At 42.8% G+C, this 22,114-nt stretch overlaps 1 protein-coding gene across 2 annotated transcripts; it reads right to left on the bottom strand.

The window, feature by feature from the left end:
* Positions 1-19,748: 19,748 nt before the first annotated feature.
* On the bottom strand, positions 19,749-21,880 carry LYPD4 (LY6/PLAUR domain containing 4). Of its 2 annotated transcripts, XM_004388745.1 has the most exons (4): positions 21,814-21,880; positions 21,487-21,630; positions 20,718-21,044; positions 19,749-19,951 (listed from the first exon to the last, which is right to left on the bottom strand). In XM_004388745.1, exons 1-4 carry the CDS (start codon positions 21,878-21,880, stop codon positions 19,749-19,751), a joined length of 741 nt encoding a protein of 246 aa, XP_004388802.1. The 2 variants fall into 2 exon arrangements, with proteins under 2 accessions (XP_004388802.1, XP_012414665.1); XM_012559211.1 differs by lacking the exon at positions 21,487-21,630 and having other exon boundaries at positions 21,775-21,880.
* Positions 21,881-22,114: the final 234 nt, after the last annotated feature.

The raw sequence follows: 22,114 nt of genomic DNA on the forward strand, positions 1-22,114 counted from the left end.
TATGCCCCCAGGGCAGGTGGGCTGAGCAGAGTACCCAGGGCAGGTGGGCTGAGCCTAGTCCTGGGCTACTCTGCCCAGCTCCTCCAGGTTAAGTCTTAAGCCTCGTGTCAGAGGCCTTTGCCATCTGCCTATCCTTCCCAGCACAGCAAATTGTTCTCCTGAGGGACCAGTGGGTCTAAAGATGTCTCTCCAGGTAGGGTCCTGCCCTTGAGGGCTCCTCCACTCTTCTTGTGACATCCCAGGGGAAAAGAAACTGACTGGGGTCCCTCACAATCACCCTTATCTTCCTCATTCCCATCCATGTCCCAACCAACAGAGGCAACTCTGATCCCTACAGACTCAGCCCTGCCCTTCCCAGAGGCTCAGGTCAATCGTGTCCGGCATCCCTGAGGTCCCCAAACTCACACCACCCAGGATGCCCAGTGTAGCGGGTCACTCGGGTGCTCATGGAGGTGCCCCCTGCCATGGGTGGGCACAGATCCCTCCTCACATCCTGCATCTGAGCAGTCAGCAGGGTCCTCACTGCCCTGTCTCCACACCCCACTGTCTCTGCCCTCAGTCAGCCCTGTCGTCTCTCATGGACACAGCAACAATGTCCTGGCAAGTAGGATTAGCAATCTGTCACCACAGCGTGTGGCTCTACTTCTGGAGGTTCTTCAGGTCTGGCCCATGATGCAAATTAACGTGTACAGTAGCCTGCTCCCCTAACCCATCTGAGGTTTCACTTTCTGCGATATCAGTTACCTGAGGTCAGCTATGGTTCCAAAATTTTAAATGAATACGTAGCATGATGAACTCTCACGCTGTCCCACTTGGTCATTCGCGTAACATTTATTACAGTATATTGTTATAATGTTCTGTTTTGTTATTAGTTATTGTTGTTAACTGTGGTCATGAGGAACCTGTACGTAGATCAAGAGGTAGTCATTCTAACAGAACGAGGGGATACCGCGTAGTTTAAAGTCAGGAAAGGTGTGTGTCAGGGTTGTATCATTTCACTATACTTATTCAATCTGTATGCTGAGCAACTAATCCAAAAAGCTCAACTATATGAAAAAGAACACAGCATCAGGACTGGAGGAAGACTCATTAATGACCTTCAATATGCGGATGACACAACCTTGCTTGCTGAAAGTGAAGAGGACTTGAAGCACTTACTGATGACGATCAAAGACCACACAGCCTTCAGGTATGGATTACACCTCAACATAAAGAAAACAAAAATCCTCACAACTGGACCAATAAGCAACATCATGCTAAGCGGAGAAACGATTGAAGTTGTCAAGGATTTCATTTTACTTGGATCCACAATCAACACCCATGGAAGCAGTAGTCAAGAAATGAAACAACGCATTGCACTGCTGCAAAAGAACTCTTGAAAGTGTTAAAAAGCAAAGATGTCACTTTAAAGACTAAAGTGCGCCTGACCCAAACCATGGTGTTTTCAGTTGCCTCGTATGCATATGAAAGCTGGGCAATGAATGAGAAGACAGAAGAAGAACTGACACCTTTGAATTATGCTGTTGGCAAAGAATAATGACTATACCATGGACTGCCAAAAGAACTAACAAATCTGTCTTGCAAGAAGTACAGCCAGAATGCTCCTTAGAAGCAATGATGGAGAGACTTCATCTTACATACTTTGGACATGTTATCAGGAGGGATCAGTCCCTGGAGAAGGACATCATGTTTGGCAAAGTAGAGGGTCAGCTAAAAAGAGGAAGATCCTCAATGAGATGGATTAACAGTAGCTGCAACAAAGGGCTCAAGCGTAACAACGATTGTGAGGATGGCTCAGGACCAGGCAGTGTTTCCTTCTGTTGCACATAGAGTTGCTATGAGTCAGAACTGACTCAATGGCACCTAACAATAATAACAACATTGTTGTTAATCTCTTACTGTGCCTCATTAATAAATTAAACTTTATCATAGGTATGTATGTATAGGATAAATCATAGTATATATAGGGTTTGGTACTATCCTCTCTTTCAGGCATCCACAGAAGGTCTTGGAACATATCTCCAGAGGATAAGGGGGGACTACAGTACATAATTTCTGCAAATAGATTTCCATGTTTACCTAATAATATTTAATACATATACCCTTTGACCAATTTTTTTTTTTTTTCAGAAGTAGACCATCAGGTCCTTCTTCCTAGTCTTACTCTGGAAGCTCCACTGAAACTTGTCTACCCAGGGTGACCCTGCTGGTATTTGAAATGCCAGTGGCAAAGCTTCCAGTATCACAGCAACACACAAGCCACCACAGTAAAACAAACTGACCAACACGTGGTGAATAGCACCTTATGAATAGCAGGGGAACATTGTCTGATATAGTGCCAGAAGATGAGCCCCTCAGGTTGGAAGGCACTCAAAATACAGCTAAGGAAGAGCTGCCTCCTCAAAGTAGAGTTGACTTAATGACGCGGATGGAGCCAAGCTTTCGGGACTTTCATTTGCTGATGTGACACAACTCAAAATGAGAAGAAACAGCCTGCAAACATGCATTAATAATCAGAACATGGAATGTACGAAGTATGAATCCAGAAAAATTGGAAGTCTTCAAAAATGAAATGGAATGCATAAACATCAATATCCTAGGCTCTAGTGAGCTGATGGACTGGTAGTGGCCATTTTGAATCAGACAATCTTATGGTCTACTAAGCCGGGAATGACAAATTGAAGAGGAATGGGGTCGCGTTCATCGTAAAAAGAACATTTCAAGATCTACCCTGAAGTACAGCGTTGTCAGTGATAGGATAATATCCATACGCCTACAAGGAAGACCAGTTAATACGACTACTATTCAAATTTACAAGCCAAATATTATGGCCAAAGATGAAGAAACTGAAGATTTTTACCAACTTCTGCAGTCTGAAATTGATCAAACAAGCAATCAAGATGCATTGATAATTACTGGTGATTGGAATGTGAAAGCTGGAAACAAAGAAGAAGGACTGGTAGTTGGAAAACGTGGCCTTGGTGATAGAAACAATGGTGGAGATTGCATGATAGAATTTTGCAAGACCAATGATTTCTTCATTGGAAATATCTTTTTCAACAACATAATCGCTATACACGTGGATCTCACCAGATGGAATACACAGGAATCAGACTGACTACATCTGTGGAAAGAGGCAATGGAAAGCTCGAAATCAGTCAGAACAAGGCCAGGGGCCGATTGCATAACAGACCATCAATTGCTCATATGCAAGTTCAAGATGAAACTGAAGAAAATTAGAACAAGTCCACAAGAGCCAAAGTACGACCTTGAGTATATCCCACCTGAATTAAGAGACCACCTCAGTAATAGATCTGACACATTGAACACTAACGACCGAAGACCAGATGAGTGGTGGAATCACATCAAGGACATCATACATGAAGAAAGCAAGAGGTCATTTAAAAGACAGAAAGAAAGAAAAGACCTAAACGGATGTCAGAAGAGACCCTGAAACTTGCCCTTGAACGTAGAGTAACTAAAGCAAAAACAAGAAATAATGAAATAAAAGAGCCGAACAGAAGATTTCAAAGGGCAGTTTGAGAAGACAAAGGAAAGTATTATAATGAAATGTGCAAAGACCTGGAGATAGAAAACCAAAAAGGAAGAACACGCTTGGCATTTCTCAAGCTGAAAGAACTGAAGATAAAATTCAATACTCCAGTTGAAGTATCAAAGGATTCTACAGGGAAAATACTAAATGACGCAGGAAACATCAAAAGAAGATAGAAGAAATACAGAGTCACTGTACTAAAAAGAATTGGTCAACGTTCAACCATTCCAGGAGGCCAAGCATATGATCAAGAACTGATGATACTGAAGGAAGAGGTCCAAGCTGCACTGAAGGCATTGGCGAAAAACAAGCTTCCAAGAATTGACGGAATACCATTTGAGATGTTTCAGCAAACAGATGCAGCACTGGAAGCGCTCACTCATTTATGCCAAGAAATTTGGGAGACAGTTACCTGGCCAAACGACTGGAAGAGATCCCTATTTGTACCCATTCCAGAGAAAGGTGATCCAACAGAATGCGGAAATCTTGATACCACATGCAAGTAAAATTTTGCTGAAGATAATTCAAAAGCAGTTGCAGCAGTACATCAATAGGGAATGCCAGACATTCAAGCCAAATTCAGAAGAGGACATGGAATGAGGGATATCATTGCTGCTATCAGATGGATCTTGGCTGAAAGCAGAGGATACCAGAAAGATGTTTACTTGTGTTTTATTGACTATGCAAAGGCATTCGACTGTGTGGATCATAACAAATTATGGAATACATTGAGAAGTACAATGAGAATTCCAGAACACTTAATTGTGCTAGTGAGAAAACTTTACTTAGATCAAGAGGCAGTAGTTCTAACAGAACAAGGGGATATTGTGTGGTTTAAAGTCAGGAAAGGTGTGTGTCAGAGTTGTATCCTTTCACCATATTTATTCAATCTGTATGTTGAGCAGATAATCTGAGAAGCTGGACTGTATGAAGAAGAACAGGGCATCAGGATTGGAGGAAAGACTCATTAACAACCTTCAGTATGCAGATGACACAACCTTGCTTGCTGAAAGTGAAGAGGACTTGAAGCACTTACTGATGAAGATCAAAGACCATAGCCTTCACTATGGATTATACCTCAACATAAAGAAAACAAAAACCCTCACAACTAAGAAACAACATTATGATAAGCGAGAAAAGATTGAAGTTGTCACGGATTTCATTTTACTTGGACCCACAAGCAAAGCCCATGGAAGCAGCAGTCAAGAAATCAAACAATGCATTGCACTATGCAAATCTGCTGCAAAAGACCTCTTTAAAGTGTTAAAAAGCAAAGATATCACTTTAAAGATTAAAGTGCGCCTGACCCAAACCATGGTGTTTTCAATCGCCTTATATGCATATGAAACCTGGGCAATGAATCAGGAAGACCAAAGAAGAAATGACGCTTTTGAGTTGTGGTGTTGGTGAAGAATATTGAATATACCATGGACTGACAGAAGAAATCTGTCTTGGAAGAAGTACAGCCGGAATGCTCATTGGAAGCAAGGATGTAGAGAGTTTGGCTCACATACTTTGGACGCGTTATCAGGAGGGACCCATCCCTGGAGACGGATATCATACTTGGTAAAGTAGAGGGTCAGCGAAAAAGAGGAAGATCCTCAACGAGATAAACTGACACAGTGGTTGCAACAATGCTGTTGTTGTTAGGTGCCGTCGAGTTGGTGCTGACTCATAGTGACCCTATACGCAACAGAACAAAACTCTGCCCAGTCCTGTGCCATCCTCATGATCGTTGTTATGCTCGAGCCCGTTGTTGAAATGGTTTCCGCATATTGGTTGCAACTGCACTGCAAATCCTAAGACAGGGACGGCACACAGACTGTAGTGCCAGACTTGGGCCCCACTCGCAGCCCAGAGCCTCCCCCGAAGCCCTGATTTCTGCCCTCCTGCCTCAGACTCCCAGACTCAGAAGGAATCTCATAGATCAAGAAGATATGACAAAAAAAAAAAAAACCCTCACAGAATACAGGAGAAAATGTGACCCTCCTGTTCCGTATTGTCACTCCCTTTTGTCTAAACACTTCATGATGATCTCCAGTAGCGGACAGCTCCCTCCAAGACAGCTTTGACTACTGGCCAGGCCTCCCCGCCAAGGACCCAAAAGAATATGACCAACTCAGGTCCTCAGGGAGAAAGACCTGTGTCCAGGTCACTCTAGGTACTCTTCTGCGCTCCAGGAAGATACAGAGTGCTCTGGAGCACTGTGGTGACTGAATGTCCCCTTCAGGCTGGAGGTCAGAACCCATCTCTGCCCAGGGGTCAATGGCCAGAGCAATAATATGGAACCCTGATCAGATGCCTGGTCCCAGAGTTTGACTGAGGCTGCAAGTCTCCACATGCCCTCCAGGGGGCAATATTAGGGCACATATGGGAGTCTGTCTCTGTTCTCCTGCACAGACACACACGGACAGACACACAAACTGCTTGATTTCGCCAGAACCAACAGCCTGGCTTTGGTCTGAGCAGGTAGATGTGGAGCCTGATATTCTTTCCTTTGAACCATAAGCAATTCCTGGCATGGCACCTGCTCGGTCCCACAGAACCATTTCCTGAGGCCTCTGGGAGCCTTTCCCCCTCCCTGCTTTGAACTTTCCCTGTTGGGGGGTGGGGTATTGGGGAAGGCCAAGGAAAAGCTGCCCTGTGGATTTCAGGGAGGCCACGGACAGGCCCTGAGCCCACAGCTCAGTCAAACTCACCAGGAAGAGAGAGTCTCGCTGAAATCTGCCCCTGAGGTAAAGAGAGACACAGCCTTCTCCCCAGGAGACCTGTCTCCTGCCCCACCCCAGACCTCCAAGGTCCCAAGTGTTTTATCCCAGGGACAGAGCCCAGATCCACTGCTCACCTGGAGAGGGTGGCAGGGCTGAGAGTGCCACCAAGGCCCACCCCTCTCTCCAGTTACCCACACACTTCCCTGGGACCCTAATGAGGAGAGGAATGCTGAGTTCACTTCCCTCTCTCAGCCCACAGAGATGTCCCTTGGAAGCCACAGCAGCTAGGTTCCTTTTTCACTATGTCTGAAGCCAGATGTGTCAGGGACCTCAATACCTAGAAAGGCTGTGCCCTTCCCTCTTCTAGACAGAGACCAGAAACAGAACTGTGGTGTACCCAGATTACTCAATGGGTCTCCATATGACCATATATCAGGATCACCCAGGAACTTTGTAAACTACAAATAGAGACCTAATGATTCAGGCTTGCTTGAGACAGGGATTGGGTGTTTGTAATTGTTCCCGGAGGGGGACAGATGGAAGGGAAAGGAGTTTTGGCTGTGCACACCAATAGGAGCTGTGGTAAAGGCCAGTGACCCTGCATCCCTGAAGATATGAGGGAAAGGCAGTTATCAAGGAAGGGAGCAGGTGACGAAAGGCAGGAAACCTCTGCCTCTTCCACAGAAGGCAGGAGAAGAGCTGAGATGAGTAGGAGAGAAAAGAGAAGGGGAGAGAAGAAAGGGAGGGGAAAAAAGAAAACTGAAAAATTAAGTCATCTGCCAGTAGTTCTCAACCAGGGGTGATTTTTGCCCCTTCCAGGGGACATTTGGCAATATCGGGAGATATTTTGGTTATCACAGCTGGGACAGTGCTATGGACATCCAGTGGGTAGAGGCCAGGGATGCTGCTAAGCCACCTACAATGCACCGTATAGCTCCTCACAACAAAGAGTAGCTGTCCCAAGATGTCAATAGTGCCAAAGCTGAGAAACTCTGCCTGTATCTTTAGCCCCCATGGCCCTGATAGAAAAAAGCTGATCACCATGGGACCAGGAGCTCAGTCCCCAGAGGGGAGAAACACCACAGGCTGAAACTCCTCCCTGGAATCAGAGATCCACCAGGAAGGGCAAGAGCCATGAAAATCCCTTTGGTCTCTTCCCAAAGCGGGGGCATTCATGGGTTTTTTTAGTGGCAGGGCTTCCTTGCTTCAGATAGGAGTGGGTACTTCCTGTTGAAGGGAGGGAAGATGGTAGGATGTCTGGGGCTCCCTGGAGGGAATGAAACTAATGGGGGAATAAGGGGTTTCCATGTGTAGCTCTCAGAACTGTCTGCTTGAGACTCTGAAACCCACAGAGACCCTGAGGACTGTCAGCCACATAGATGACATTCACTCTGAACTAGTAGGAGAAGGGACATCTCCACTGCAGTGAATTTTCTAAATTCATAGACTCCAGACTTCCTGGAACCAAGAAGGTTGGATGAACCGCTGAAACTATTGCCCTGAGATAATCTTTAAACCTTAAACTAAAAATATCCCCTGAAGTCTTCTTAAAACAATAGTAAAAAAAAAAAATTAGTAAAAAATGTCTGCCTCGAGCATTATGCTCTTTTAAGAATTATCTATATGGAATCAAATTGCCAACAGCAACTCGAAAGATTGGATAGGAGCCTTAAGGGGCAGTGAATTTATGTTAATGGGGGAGGAACAACTCAGAAAAGGAGGATGAGAATGATGATACAACTCGAAGAATATAATCAATGTCACTGAGTCATACAAGTAGAAACGGCTAAATTGGTGTATGTTTTGCTGTGTACACCGTATTTGCAACAAGAACAGCATAAATGAATAAAATTATATTTAAAAAAACAAAAAGTAAACGAGTGAAAAAGATAGCCAGGAAAACAGTAAGCATAAGAAGTCTGGAGTGGCTATATTAACACAAGATTAAATCATTGCCAGACAAAAGTACTGCCAGAAATAAAGAGAGATATTTTAGAATGATAAATGGATCAATTCATCAGGAAGGCATAATAATCATAAATGTGTATGCACCCAATTACAGCTTCAAAATATGTAAAGCACACATTGACAGAAGTAAAGGGAGAAATAGACAATCTCACAATCCTAACAGGAAATTTTAGCACCCCTCTCTCCGTAGTTGATAAAAATAGTTGGACAAAAAAAAATCAGCAAAGATGTAGAAGATCTGAACAACAATATCACCCATCTTGACCAGACCGATATTTATAAATACTACTGGCAACAACTATAGAATACACATTCTTTTCAAAGCACGTGGTATGGTATATATATATGCAGGGCCATAAAACAAGTGTTAATAAATTTTAAAATACTGAAATCATACAGAGTATGTTCTCTGACCACCATGGAATTAAATAAGAAATCAGTGACAATAAGAAACCCAGGAAAACCCCAAATCTTTGGAAATTAAATAACATACACCTAAATAATCCCTGGCTCAAAAGAGATATCACAATGTATACTGGAAAATGTTTCAAACTGAATAATACTAAAATTACAGTATATCAGAATTGTCAAATGCAGACAAAGAAGCAAATAAAGAAAAGTTCATAGCTTTAAATGATTATATGGGGCAGCAAGTGGCCATCAAACATTTTGAGCTGGACAGGGAAAATTAGAAAAGCAGTATTTTAGAAGGGTTTCCCCGGAAGTATTAAGCAAGGGAGTTTAAAGCTGACGCCATACTGCTGAGGCTCAAGAAGTGAATCTAGTTCGTAAATGTTTTGTTTGGCCTAAAGTGATTTCTAAAGATTTGAACCAGTCTCCAACATTTTTAAATTAGGAGATTCCACCCCCCCAAACATTTCAGATTCCCAGTTTCTCTTTTTAAAAAGGTAAACATGCAGCCTCATTAAGCCACATTCCCACATGACAACACCTGACTTTAGAGGGGGCGTGCACACTACAGCTCACCACTGTCCCCCCTACCCTTTTTCTTACCCCAACTCACTTAAGTGTACCTGTTTGAAACTCCTGGCTTGCACGAGTGAAAGGCAAGAATCCTGGAAACCAGTAACTGAAAAAAAAAAACCGTTGCTGTCAAGTGGATTCCAATTCATAGCAACCCTATAGGACAGAGTAGAACTGTCCCGTAGGGTTTCCAAGGAGCAGCTGGTGGACTCAGACAGGCGGACCTTTCAGTCAGCAGCAGAGCTCTTCACCACTGTGTGCCCAGGGCTCCATATACACAGATCTTAATGAATTGATTCACTTTATCAACAGCTTAAATAAAAGTTTTGTTAAGTGGAAATTTTATGAATGGTAGATTCGAACTGCTGACCTTTTGGTTAACATTTGTACCACTCTTTTTAAAAGAGCAGCAGGTTTCAGGCCGAGAAAGATACTTGCGAACTTTGAATAGACTTGTGGTAGCAAAAAGAAAAAGCCCAGTATATCTCCTCATTGTAAAACTAAGAGGTGGGTGGGGCCCAACTGAAAAAGTGGAGGACCAAGGCCTGTATACAGTCGCCCTGGCCCACTTTCTGTCTAGACTTCAGAGAAACACAGTTTGTTGTCCTCGGCACGGTTGTGGAGAAATCACAAACCATAAAATTCTACTGTTAATTCCAATGCTATGAGCAGTCACGGGGTATCCATGTACAACCATACACGCAAAGGTGCACGCTTCAGCAAACAATATCAGAGGTCTGTGAACTACCTTCTTGGAAACTGTTTCTTTTGAAATAATGCTAGAGTCAGGAAGTTGCAACAAGAAGATACATGCACCTTCCACCCAGTCTCTGTCAGTGTTCACATCTTGCATAATGATAGTCTGATATCAAAACCAGGAAACTGACATAGCACAACCCACAGAGCTTACGCAGATTTCACCATTCATTCATGCATTGATTTGTGTGCGTGTAGCTTTATGCTATCCCACTGCCATAATCAAGATACTTCACTGTACCATCACCACAAGACTCTCTCATGCTACCCCTTTATAGCTACCACCGCCTCCCTCTCCCATACCTACTCCCTGGCATCCACAAATCTATTTGCCATTTCTACAATTACATTACCTCAGAAATTGGATAAATGAAATCATGCAGTGTGTATCCTTTGAGATTGACTTTGTTCACTCAGCATCATTTCCTTGAGGTTCATCCAAGTTGTTGCATGAATCAAATAGTTCATTCCTTTTTATTGCTGAGTAGTATTTCATGGTATGCATTACCACAGTTTGTTTAACCATTCACCTGTTGAAGGACATTTGAGTAGTTTCCAGATTTGGGTTTTTACAAGCAAAGCTGCTGTGAACTTTATTGTACAAGTTTCTGTGTGCAGATAAGTTTTCCTTTCTCTGGGCTAAATGCCCAAGAGTGCAATTGCTGGTCCTGTGGTAAGTCCATGTTTAGATTTTAAATGAACTGCTGAAGTATTATCCAGGGAGACTGCACCATTTTACATTCCCACCAGCAATGTATAAATGATCTAGTTCCTCTGCATCCTCGCCAGCATTTGGTGTTATCCCTTCTTTTTTTTTTTTTTTTAATTTTAGCCATTCTGATAGGTGTGTAGCAATATCTCATGGTGGTTTTAATTTACGTTTCTCTAAGGGCTAATGATGCTGAACATCGCTTCGTGTGCTTATTTTACAACTATATATTTTCTTTGGTGAGCATGTCTTTTGCCCATTATCAAATTGGACTTTTTTTTAATGTTGAATTTTGAGATTTCTTTATATATTCTAGATACAAGCCCTTTGTTGGATACGTTATTCACAAATATCTTTTCCCAATCTGTAATTTGTCTTTTCTCCCTCTTAACAACGTCTTTTGCAGAGCAAAAGATTTTAATTTTGAAGTCTAATTTATCAGTGTTTCCTTTTATATCTCATTCTTTTGGTGTCTTCTTTGAGTATTTGGTAAAATTCTCCAGTGAAAGCATTTTGGCCTGTAGATTTCCTTGGAGGAGACTTTTAATTATAAATTCAATTTCTTTAATAGTTATAGAACTATTCAGGTTATCTATTTCATCTTAGTTGAGTTTTGGTAGTTTGTGGTTTTCAAGCAATTGGTCCATTTCTTCTAAATCATCAAATTTATGAGCATATAGTTATTCATAGTATTCCCTTATCATACTTTTAATGGCTGCAGAATCTGTTGTAATAGCCTCTATTTCATTCTTGATATTGGTGATTTGTATATTATCTCTTTTTATCTTTGTCCATCTTGCTAGAGGTTTATCAATTTTATTGACTTTTTTAAGAACCAACTTTTGATTTAATTAATTTTCTCTACTATTTTCCTGTTTTTAATTTATTTCTGCTCTTGTCTTTATTGTTTCTTTCCTACTGCTTTGAGGTTGGGTTTATTTTGCTCTTCTTTTTCTAGTTTCTTGGGTAGGGACTTAGATTGTTACTTTGAGATTTTTTTTCTTTTCTAATGTAAGCATTTAGTGCCATAAATTTCCCTCTCAGCGCTGCTTTAGCTGGATCCCACAAATAATGTCCTTCTGGTTCCACATACAAAATCTGCTGTCTTATCAAATTGGTGTTCCTTTATACATAATGTGTCCTTTATTTGGCTTTTTTTTAAAATTGTACTTTAGACGAAGGTTTACAGAACAAATTAGCTTCTCATTAAACAGTATACATATTGTTTTATGACATTTGTTACCAACTCCATGTCATGGCAACACTCTCCCTTCTCAACCTTGGGTTCCCTATTACCAGCTTTCCTGTCCCCTCCTGCCTTCCAGTCCTTGCCCCCGGGTTGGTGTGCCCCTTTAGTCTCGTTTTGTTTTATGGACTTATCTAATCTTTGGCTGAAGGGTAAACCTAAGGAGTGACTTCATTACTGAGCTAAAAGGGTGTCTGGGGGCCATACTCTTTGGGACTCTGGCTATTTTTAAGATTTTTTTTCTTCGTCTTTAGTTTTCTATGGTATGGATTTATTTGAGTTGATCATGTTTGGGATTCGCTCAGATTCTTGAATCTGTAGATTTATGAGTTTTGCTAAATTTGAGAAGTTCACAGGTATTATTTCTTCAAATACTTTTTCAGTCCCACACTCTTTATCTTCTTCTTCTAGTACTACCATTATACAAATGTTAGATATTTCGTTATTGCCCCACAGACCCTGGAGCTCTGTTCATTTTCTTTTAGTGTATTTTCTATGTTTTCAGACTGAGTAAATTCTATTGATCTGTCTTCAAGTTCACTAATTCTATTCTCTATCATCTCTATTTTATTAGAGTCCGACCAGTGAGTTTTCTATTTCAGTTATTGTATTTTCCAGTTCTATAATTCCCATTTGGTCCTTTTTTATAACGTCTTTGTGTTTGTGTGTGTGGGGGTGTCCTTTTTTATAACTTCTATTTCTTTACTAAGATCTTTTTTTTATGTTCCTCCAGAGAATTTTGATTGATCGTTGACATTTTTATAGCAACTGCTTAAAAATCCTCCCAATGTCTGATTCATCTTGGAATGGAATCAGTTGATTGCCTTTTCTCCTTCAAATTGTGATTTTTCTGGATTTTGGTATGATGAATCATTTTTAATTGTATCCTGGACATTTTTGTTATTATGTTAGTACACTCTTGAATTAGATTTCTACCTCAAAGATGCACAAAAATCAATTCTAGAACTTAAATGTAAAAAGCCAAACCTAACTTTTTGGAAGAAATAAAGGAAAGTATCTCTGGATTTTTTAGTAGGAAAGGATATCTTAAGCAGGACACAAAACGAACCAACCATAAAACTGAAAGATTGATACATTCAACTATATTAAAATTCTGTTCTTCGAAAGACACTATAAAAAATGATGAAAAATCATCTAACTGACAAAGAATTAATACATAATATATAAGAATACAAAAGGAACTCGTGCATATCAATATGAAAAACAAATAATCCTATAGAAAAATAGGCTAAAGAAAAACATGACTAGATATTTTACAAAAGAAGACATAGCTGGTACGTTTGTAAATAACTCAACTTCCTTAGTAATCAGGGAAATATAAATTCAGACCACAATGTAAAATCGTTTTACACTCACTAGATTTGCAAAAAATTAAAAAGTCTGAAAAGTTGGAGGGAATGCGGATTAACGAGAATTCTTTACTCTCTCACCAGTGATATATAATTGATGCTGTTGTTGTTAGGTGCAATCCAGTCTCTTCCAACTCATAGCGACCCTGTGTACAACAGAATGAAACATTGACTGGTCCTGTACCATCTTCACCATCATTGCTGTGTCTGAGCCTGTTGTTGCAGCCACTGTGTCAATCCATCTCTTCAAGGGTCTTCTTCTTTCTCGATGACCCTCTACCTTACTAAGCATGATGTCCTTCTTCAGAGACTGGTTCCTTTTGATAAATATCCTAAGTACAGGAGATGAAGTCTCAAGATCCTCGCTTCCAAGGAGCACTCTGGCTGTATTTCTTCCAGGACAAACTTGTTTGTCCTTCTGGCCGTCCATGGTATATTCACTATTCTTCGCCAATACCATAACTCAAAAGCATCAATTCTTTTTCGGTCTTCCTTACTCATTGGCCAGCTTTCACATGCATATAATACAACTGAAAATATCATGGCTTGGGTCAGGCACACCTTAGTCCTCAAAGTGACATCTTTGCTTTTCAACACCTTAAAGAGGTCTTTGCAACAGATTTGTCCAATGCGATACATTGTTTGATTTCCTTACTGCTGCTTCCATGGGTGTTGATTGTAGATACAAGTAAACTGAAATCCTTGACAACTTCAATATTTTTTTCTATTTATCATGATGCTGCTTATGGATCTGGTTGTAAGGATTTTTGTTTTATGTTGAGGTACAATCTATACTGGAAAAATTTCAATTTCTTCATCTTTGGCATTAGTGGTTGGTGTGTAAATTTGAATAATAGTTGTATTAACTAGTCTTCCTTGTAGGCATATGGATATCATCTTATCACTGACAGCATTGTACTTCAGGATAGATCTTGAAGTGTTCTTTTTGACGATAAATGCTGTCACTCCTCTTCAATTTGTCATTCCCGGCCTAGTAGATCATATGATTGTCTGATTCAAATTGGCCAATTCCAGTCCATTTCAGTTCACTAATGCCTAGGATATCCATATTTCTGTGGTCCATTTCATTTTTGAGGACTTCCAATTTTCCTAGATTCATACTTCATACATTCCACATTCCAATTATTAATGGATATTTGCAGCTGTTTCTTCTCATTTTGAGTCATGTGACCAAAGCAAATGAAGGTCCCAAAAGCTTGCCTTCATCCATGTCATTAAGGTCAACTCTAGTTTGAGGAGGCAGATCTTCCCCAGTTGTATTTTGAGGGCCTTCCGACCTGAGGGGCTCGTCCTCTGGCCCTATACCAGAAGTGATCGTTAAGGTTGTGTGTCAGTTTGGCTGGGCCATGGTTCTTGGTGGTTTGGAGTTATGATGCAGTTTGGCAGTCATATGATGATGTGATCACTTCCACGATGAGATCTGATATAACGTGATCACCATCATGATGGGATCTGCTGTGAGTAGCCAACCAGTTTAAAGTGGTGTTTCCCTGGGGGATGTGACCTGCATCCAATATGGGTGGGCTTTCTGGCAGGTCTGGTGGGCTTTTGCTCACCCTGGATCCTGCAGCTGGCTCCTGTTCGTCTGACCTCCAGTTCTTGGGACCTGAGCTAGCAGCTTACCTGTTGTCTTGCCTGCCATCTTGGGAGTCAGCAATCTTCACAGCCTGTGAGCCAGAGCACTGCTGTCTGATCTGCTGAGGGTTCACCAGCCCCTGTGGCTACATGAATCAGGAGAAGTCTCCAGCCTGACCCACAGACTTGGAACATTCCAGCCTCTAAAACCGAAGGAGCCTTGATATATATATAGATATATATGCTTTACTGGTTTTGCTTCTCTAGAGAACCCAGCCTAAGACACCAGACAATGTTCCACTGCTATTTATAAGGTTTTCACCGGCCCATTTTTTCAGAAGTAGACCTCCAGGTCCTTCTTCCTGGTCTGTCTTAGTCTGGGAGCTCCACTGAAACCTGTCCACCATGGGAGACCTGCTGGTACTTGAATACTGGTGGCATAGCTTCCAGCATCACATCAACATGCAAGCCAGAACAGTAGGGCAAACTGACAGACATGTGGTGGATACAACTGGTACAAACTCAAAAACCAAACTCGTTGCTGTTGAGTCAATTCCAACTCATAGCTATCCTATAAGACAGAGTAAAACTGACCTATAGAGCTTCCAAGGCTGTAATCTTGACAGAAGCAGATTGCCATACCTTTTTCCTGTGGAGCAGCTGGTGAGTTCAAACAACCAACCTTTCAGGTAGCAGCCGAGTGCTTAACCACTGTGCCATCAGGGCTCCTTTAATTCGTATAACCACTTTGGAAAACAATCTGGCATTGTCTCTCAAAGCTGAACAAACCCTACAGCCCAGAAATTCCACTCTAGGTGAACATCCAGGAGAAATTCTTCCACACAAGCACCAGGAGAAATGTACAAGAATAGCAGCAATGGACATAGCAGCAATGTCCATGATGTCAAAAACTGGGAAAATGCCAAAAATAATTGACAAGAGAATGGATAAGTAAACTGCAATATAATAACACAATAAGATATTATACATCAGTGAAAATGGAAGAACAAAGCCAATATAGGAACATGGATGAATATTAGAAACATAGTAAGTTTTTAAAAGAAATTTCCAGAAGAATATGTATAATATGATGCTGTTTTTCACAGTGTTCAAAAGCACGCAAATCTAATCAATAGTTATTGTTTAAATATAGTAGACATATGACCAAAGTATATAAAAAATCCAAGTAAAGTAAAATTAACTAAAATGTAGAGTAGCAGTTACTTTTTGAGGTGAAGCAAGGAGGAATAGGAAGGAAGTTATAGGTAAAATGCAAGTTACTTTAGATGTCTTACTTCTAGGGTTGGGTGATATGTTCATGGGATTCATTAAATGTTACTTCATAACCAACATTTTTGCTACATGTAATATTTTGCATGTAATAAATAAATCCTAACCATGGTAGTTTTTTGGTATTTGAAATACCTGTGGCAAAGCTTCCAGTATCCCCCATACTTATTCAATCTGTATGCTAAGCAAATAATCCAAGAAGCTGGACTACATGAAGAATGAGGCATCAGGATTGGAGGAAGACTCATTAACAACCTGCGTTATGCAGATGACACAGCCTTGCTTGCTGAAAGTGAAGAGGACTTGAAGCACTTACTGACGAAGATCAAAGACCACAGCCTTCAGTATGGATTACATCTCAACTTATAACAAAAATCCTCACAACTGGACCGATAAGCAACATCATGATAAATGGAGAAAAGGCTGAAGTTGTCAAAGATTTCATTTTACTTGGATCCATAATCAACGACCATGGAAGCAGCAGTCAAGAAATCAAATGATGCATTGCATTGGGCAAATCTGCTGCAAAAGACCTCTTTACAGTGGTAAAAAGCAAAGATGTCACTTTAAAGACTAAAGTGTGCCTGACCCAAACCATGGTGTTTTCAGTTGCTTCATATGCATATGAAAGCTGGGCAATGAATGAGAAGACAGAAGAAAAATTGACACCTTTGAATTATGCTGTTGGAGAAGAATAATGAATATACCTTGGACTGCCAAAAGAACTAACAAATCTGTCTTGCAAGAAGTACAGCCAGAATGCTCCTTAGAAGCAAGGATGGAGAGACTTCATCTTACATACTTTGGACATGTTATCAGGAGGGATCAGTCCCTGGAGAAAGACATCATGCTTGGTAAAGTAGAAGGTCAGAGAAAAAGAGGAAGACCCTCAATGAGATGGACTGACACAGTGGCTGCAACAATGGGTTCAAGCATACCAACGATTGTGAGGATGGAGGAGGATGGGGCAGTGTTTCATTCTTTTGTACATGAGGTCACTATGAGTCAGAACTGACTCGACGGCACCTAAGAACAACAACCATGGTATCAGGATCAAGAGCATCCATTTGGGACCTTTAGAACACCATCCTTTTAACTTTTCAAACTTTCTTTGTAGATGTTTGATGTCTTCACCATCTTGGCTAATGGAGTTAAGAGAATCCGAGGAAGTATGCCTTAAACACCCAGGACTGCTTCCTCTCAACTCAGTCCTCTAAAATTATCTACCAGCCTGATATGGATTGAATTGTGTCTTCAAAAAATATGTGTCATAAATCTTAACCTCTATAACTCTGGTTGTAATTCTATCTGGGAGTGAGTTGTCTTTGTTATGTTAATGAAGTGGGATTAGTGTAGGGTGTATCTTGAGTCAATCTCTTTTGAGATATAAAAGGAATTATACAAGCAAGGTAGCAAGCAGAGAGACAGGAGAAGATAATGCCAAGCCACTTGGAGATCTCCAAAAAACCAGGAAAACAGAAGCTGAAGAGACAAGGACTTTCCCCTGGAGCCAACAGACAGAGAAAGCCTTCCCCTAGAGCTGGGTCCCTGAATTCAGACTTCTAGGCTCCTAATCTATGAGAAAATAAATTTCTGTTTGTTGTAGCCACTCCCTTGTGGTATTTCTGTTATAACAGCACTGTAAAACTAAGATACAGCCCAACTGGTCAGAAGTAAGGAAAGGGTAGTGAAGCCCCCTGCACACACACAAAATCCTTCCTCAATGACCTAATAGTCTCTTGCCACAGGATATCTGGTCTCCACTCAGGCCTGCTCCATTTACCATGACCTCCTTTGGCTTCCCAGCCAGCCCTTCCACAACCTGGCCATATTAATGGAGGTCTCAATGCCAGTCCCACTCCTAAGGCCAATTGCCCCATGTCTCAGACCCAACTTGCCAATCTATTAACAAAGGCAGGCTTTGTGGCCTCAGGCAAGTTAAGCCTGTTTCCTCACTTGTAAAATGGAAATACAGAATGATAATATCTATTTAATAAGGTTGTAGTAAGAATGAATGCGATAATGCACAGAAAATGCTTACCCACTGTCTAGAGCTGCTATGACAGAAATACCACAAGCGGATGGCTTTAACAAAGAGAAATTTATTTTCTCACAGTCTAGGAGGCTAGAAGTCTGAATTCAGGGTTCCAGCTCCAGGTGAAGGCTTTCTGTCTCTGTCGGCTCTGGCAGAAGGTCCTTGTCATCAATCTTCCCCCGGTCTAGGAGCTTCTCAGCTCCTAGGGACTTCGGGTCCAAAGGACGCTCCTCTCCTGGTTCTTCATTCTTGGTGGCGTGAGGTCCCCCTGTCTCTCTGCTTGCTTCTCTCTTTTATATCTCAAAAGAGATTGGCCCAAGATACAACCTAATGTAGATTGAGTCCTGCCTCATTAACATAACTGCCTCTAATCCTGTCTCCTTAACATCATAAAGGTAGGATTTACAACACAGGAAAATCACATCAGATGACAAAATAGTGGACAATCACACGATACTGGGAATCATGGCTTAGCCAAGTTGATTTTTGGGGGACACAGTTCAATCCATAACACCCACGGTAAAAGTGCCCAAAGTCCCTACCTTCCCACATCATAAGGTGGCTGAGAGAATTAAATGGAGGTCGCACATGTAAATGGCCTAGCACAGAGACTCTCCCTTCCCTATTCTCCACCCCTACACACCACACACACACACACACACACACACACACACACACACCCCAAACTTGAAGGAGTGAAGTTGCAGGGTGGGTGTATCTGCTGCCCCCTTATGGCCAGAGAGAGGAATCACATTGCCCACTCCCAGAAGTCAGGAGACTGGATTTTGGGTGAAAACTAGCCACACTCCGCCTAGTTTCTCTCTCATCCTTATTTGCCAACATACATTAAGAAACACTAAGCAGAGGAAAACAGCTCAGGTCTCCAAGTTTTCTGGTCAAATTCCCTCAGCAGGGACAGAGATCTGAGGGGAATCTCCTAGACCCAGTTTCTTCCTTGTAAAATAAGGGAAATAACCCATCTCGAAGAGGCCTTGTGAGGACAAAATGAGAGCCTGTATGTAAAACACGAGCTCAGATAGTAGCACAGTATCTGACACAAACAGACACTTGGTCATCTTTGAAAACATAAGTCCAGGCTTCAAGTTGCACATCACCCTGCTGAGGCTCAGGGCTAACTCATGAGGCCCTTCATTATAAACAGGAGGAAACTGAGGCCCAGAAAAGGGAAGGGATTTGGCCAGGATCTCATAAATCAGGGCTGGACCCAGGCCAGAGCTCAGGTCCCCGGAGGAAGTGGGAGGCCAAAAGGAACGTTTGAGTTCCTCCTGGAACGCTGTCACTTTACCAGATATTTTCTTCCTCTCTTCCCCTCCCACCCCCTTGCCCTCATATCTTCGCCATGCACGCTGCCCAATATGTGGCCCCACCTGCCTGGGCACTCTGGTCCTCCTCACACCTTCCATGCTGCCACAAGTCTCATGGACCACAGAATAAAGCATAAAGACAACTCTGTAACTTTATTTGATCATTGCAAAGGGGCCAGGGTGTTTGTCTAGTCCAGCTGGATGGTCAGTCCCTGAAGGCAAGCAGGAGGCCTAAGAGGACGCCATATGCAGGACTCCGACTGGAGGGCCCTCCGCTCACAATCTGGGCCTTCTCCAAGATGTTACGAACCTCAGTCACTCGGATGCTCCCTATTGTCCGAAAATCTGCTAAAAGCCTTTGATAATCACGAGCACAGCCCATAAGGAGAAAGGTAGTATTGAGATGCCCTGTAAGAAAGAGAGAGGGGAGTTGGGAACCCTTTCAAGACTCACGTGTCCTGACCGAGTCCAGAACAACTAGATGGTACCTGGCTACCACCACCAACTACTCTGACAAGGATCACAGCAGAGGGTTCCAGACTGAGCCAGAGAAAAATGTAGGACAAAATTCTGACTCACAAAACAAGACCAGACTTACTGGTCTGACAGAGACTGGAGAAACCCTGAGAGTATGGCCCCCAGACACCCTTTTAACTCAGTACTGAAGTCACTCCTGAGGTTCACCCTTCAGCCAAATATTAGGCCCGTAAAATGAAACGAGACTAAATGGGCACACCAACCCAGCGGCAAGGACAAGAAGGCAGGAGGGGACAGGAAAGCTGGTAATGGGAAACCCAAGGTCGAGAAGCAGAGAGTGTTGACATGTTGTGGGGTTGGCAACCAATGTCACAAAACAATATATGTATTAATTGTTTAATGAGAAACTAGTTTGCTCTGTAAACCTTCATCTAAAGTACAATAAAAAAAAAAAAAAAGACTCATGTGTCCTGCCCCTCTTTCCAGATGTCCCTCAAAAACCGGAAACTGCTCTCCCACCAAAGGCTTGGGCACCAGGTGCCTTACCCCTTCCTCCTCAGGAAATTCATGTGCCTGAGCCCCTGCAACCTTGATCCCACCTCCAGATCCCACCAGCCTCTCTCACAGACATAAAGGTACTAGACAACACCTGAAATAGAGTTGGTGGCCTTTGAGAACCAAAGTTGCCTCCTCTCACCTGCCCGAAATTTTAAGGTGGAACTGTAACACACAGAGGCGCCCTGGGGGCAAGATTCAGTGGCGACAAAATTTGGGAGGCAGTCCTTAGTGTGCTCGCCCACACAAGTGGGGCAAGTATGAGAAGAAAATTCTATAGACGAAGGAGTGTTGGCTTTGAGTTTCACAATAGGGTCCAAGTTGGTCAGGTCGTTGCAGAGATAGCTCCGGCAGACGCGGCTATAGGAGGCAATGGACACTCCAGGTGGTGAAATGAGGTAAGCCACTTGCGGGGGGTAAGATAAGGCTGGGGTGCAGCCTTTAAAACCCACAACTCCCCTTTTGGTCCCTGAGGAGCAGAGGATTAGAGAGCTCTGATCAGTGTCTTTGGCCCCACCCAGACTCCACGCTCCCACACCCTGCTTTTCCTGCACCCACTCTGCCCCATGGGCAGCTTTGCCCCGCCCCCAGTGTCTGGTCACTGCAGCTAGCCAGGGCTCAAATGCTGGGGCTCCGTCAGCATCCCCTCACTCCTCTCCCTGCAGGAGCCCCTCTGCTCCTCTCTCCCGTTCACCCTGCCCTTTCTTCTCCCCTAGATTGGGACCTGCCCACCTCCATCCTACCCTCTTATCCAATCCACACCACAACCATCTGGGCCTCCTGCCACTGTCCTGATGTTAGCCCCAAAGCTATAATTGCGTAAATATCTGGAATTCCAGTCCAGAGTCCCTGGGTGCTGGGGGCCAAAATAACGTGCAAAAAGAAATATATCAAACCCCTCCTCACGTCACCTGTCTCGATGAACAGTAGGGTCTCCTCGCAGCCCTCTCTCAGCTGGCACACCATGCTCCTCATCAGATGCCAGTTCCAGTTATGGAGAGTAACTGCTCTGAAGAGTGAGGCTGTTGCTTCATAGCACAAAAGAGCCCCAGCCCCTAGAAAGAGAAAGCTCTTCCAGTCATCTGCCCCTTACACTGCCTCCTCAGCCCCTGGATTCTTCCACTTTCCAGGACTGGCAACCAAGAGCTCAGCCTCCACAGACCTTGTCCCCTGAGGGACCCAGATATCCAGCCCCTCACACTCTGGGGTCCCAAAGCACCCAACCCCACATGACATACGAGGCAGAGAGGAGATGGTCCCTAGGAGGCAAAGCAGCTTCAAAAGGCTCAGATGCTGGAGTCCCATGGTCTCGTGTATGGGTCCTGGACGCTAGAGGTCAGTCTGTAACCAGCTTCAGTCTAGGTCCCAAGCTGGGTTCTCCTCAGTCCTCAAATTCTCTGTCCACCTGCCTCTGAGTCACTGTTTCTGGAGAGAAAGTTGGTTGTGTTAGCTTCTGTGACATAGGATCCCTGAGACCTTCTGGGTTGCAGCTCTTCCCATCTCCATTGTCTCCCCTCCAACCTAACCCCCACCCACCAC

This window comes from Trichechus manatus, unplaced genomic scaffold (genome assembly GCF_000243295.1).
Source record: "Trichechus manatus latirostris isolate Lorelei unplaced genomic scaffold, TriManLat1.0 scaffold00216, whole genome shotgun sequence".
In the NCBI taxonomy this organism is placed as follows: Eukaryota; Metazoa; Chordata; class Mammalia; order Sirenia; family Trichechidae; genus Trichechus; species Trichechus manatus.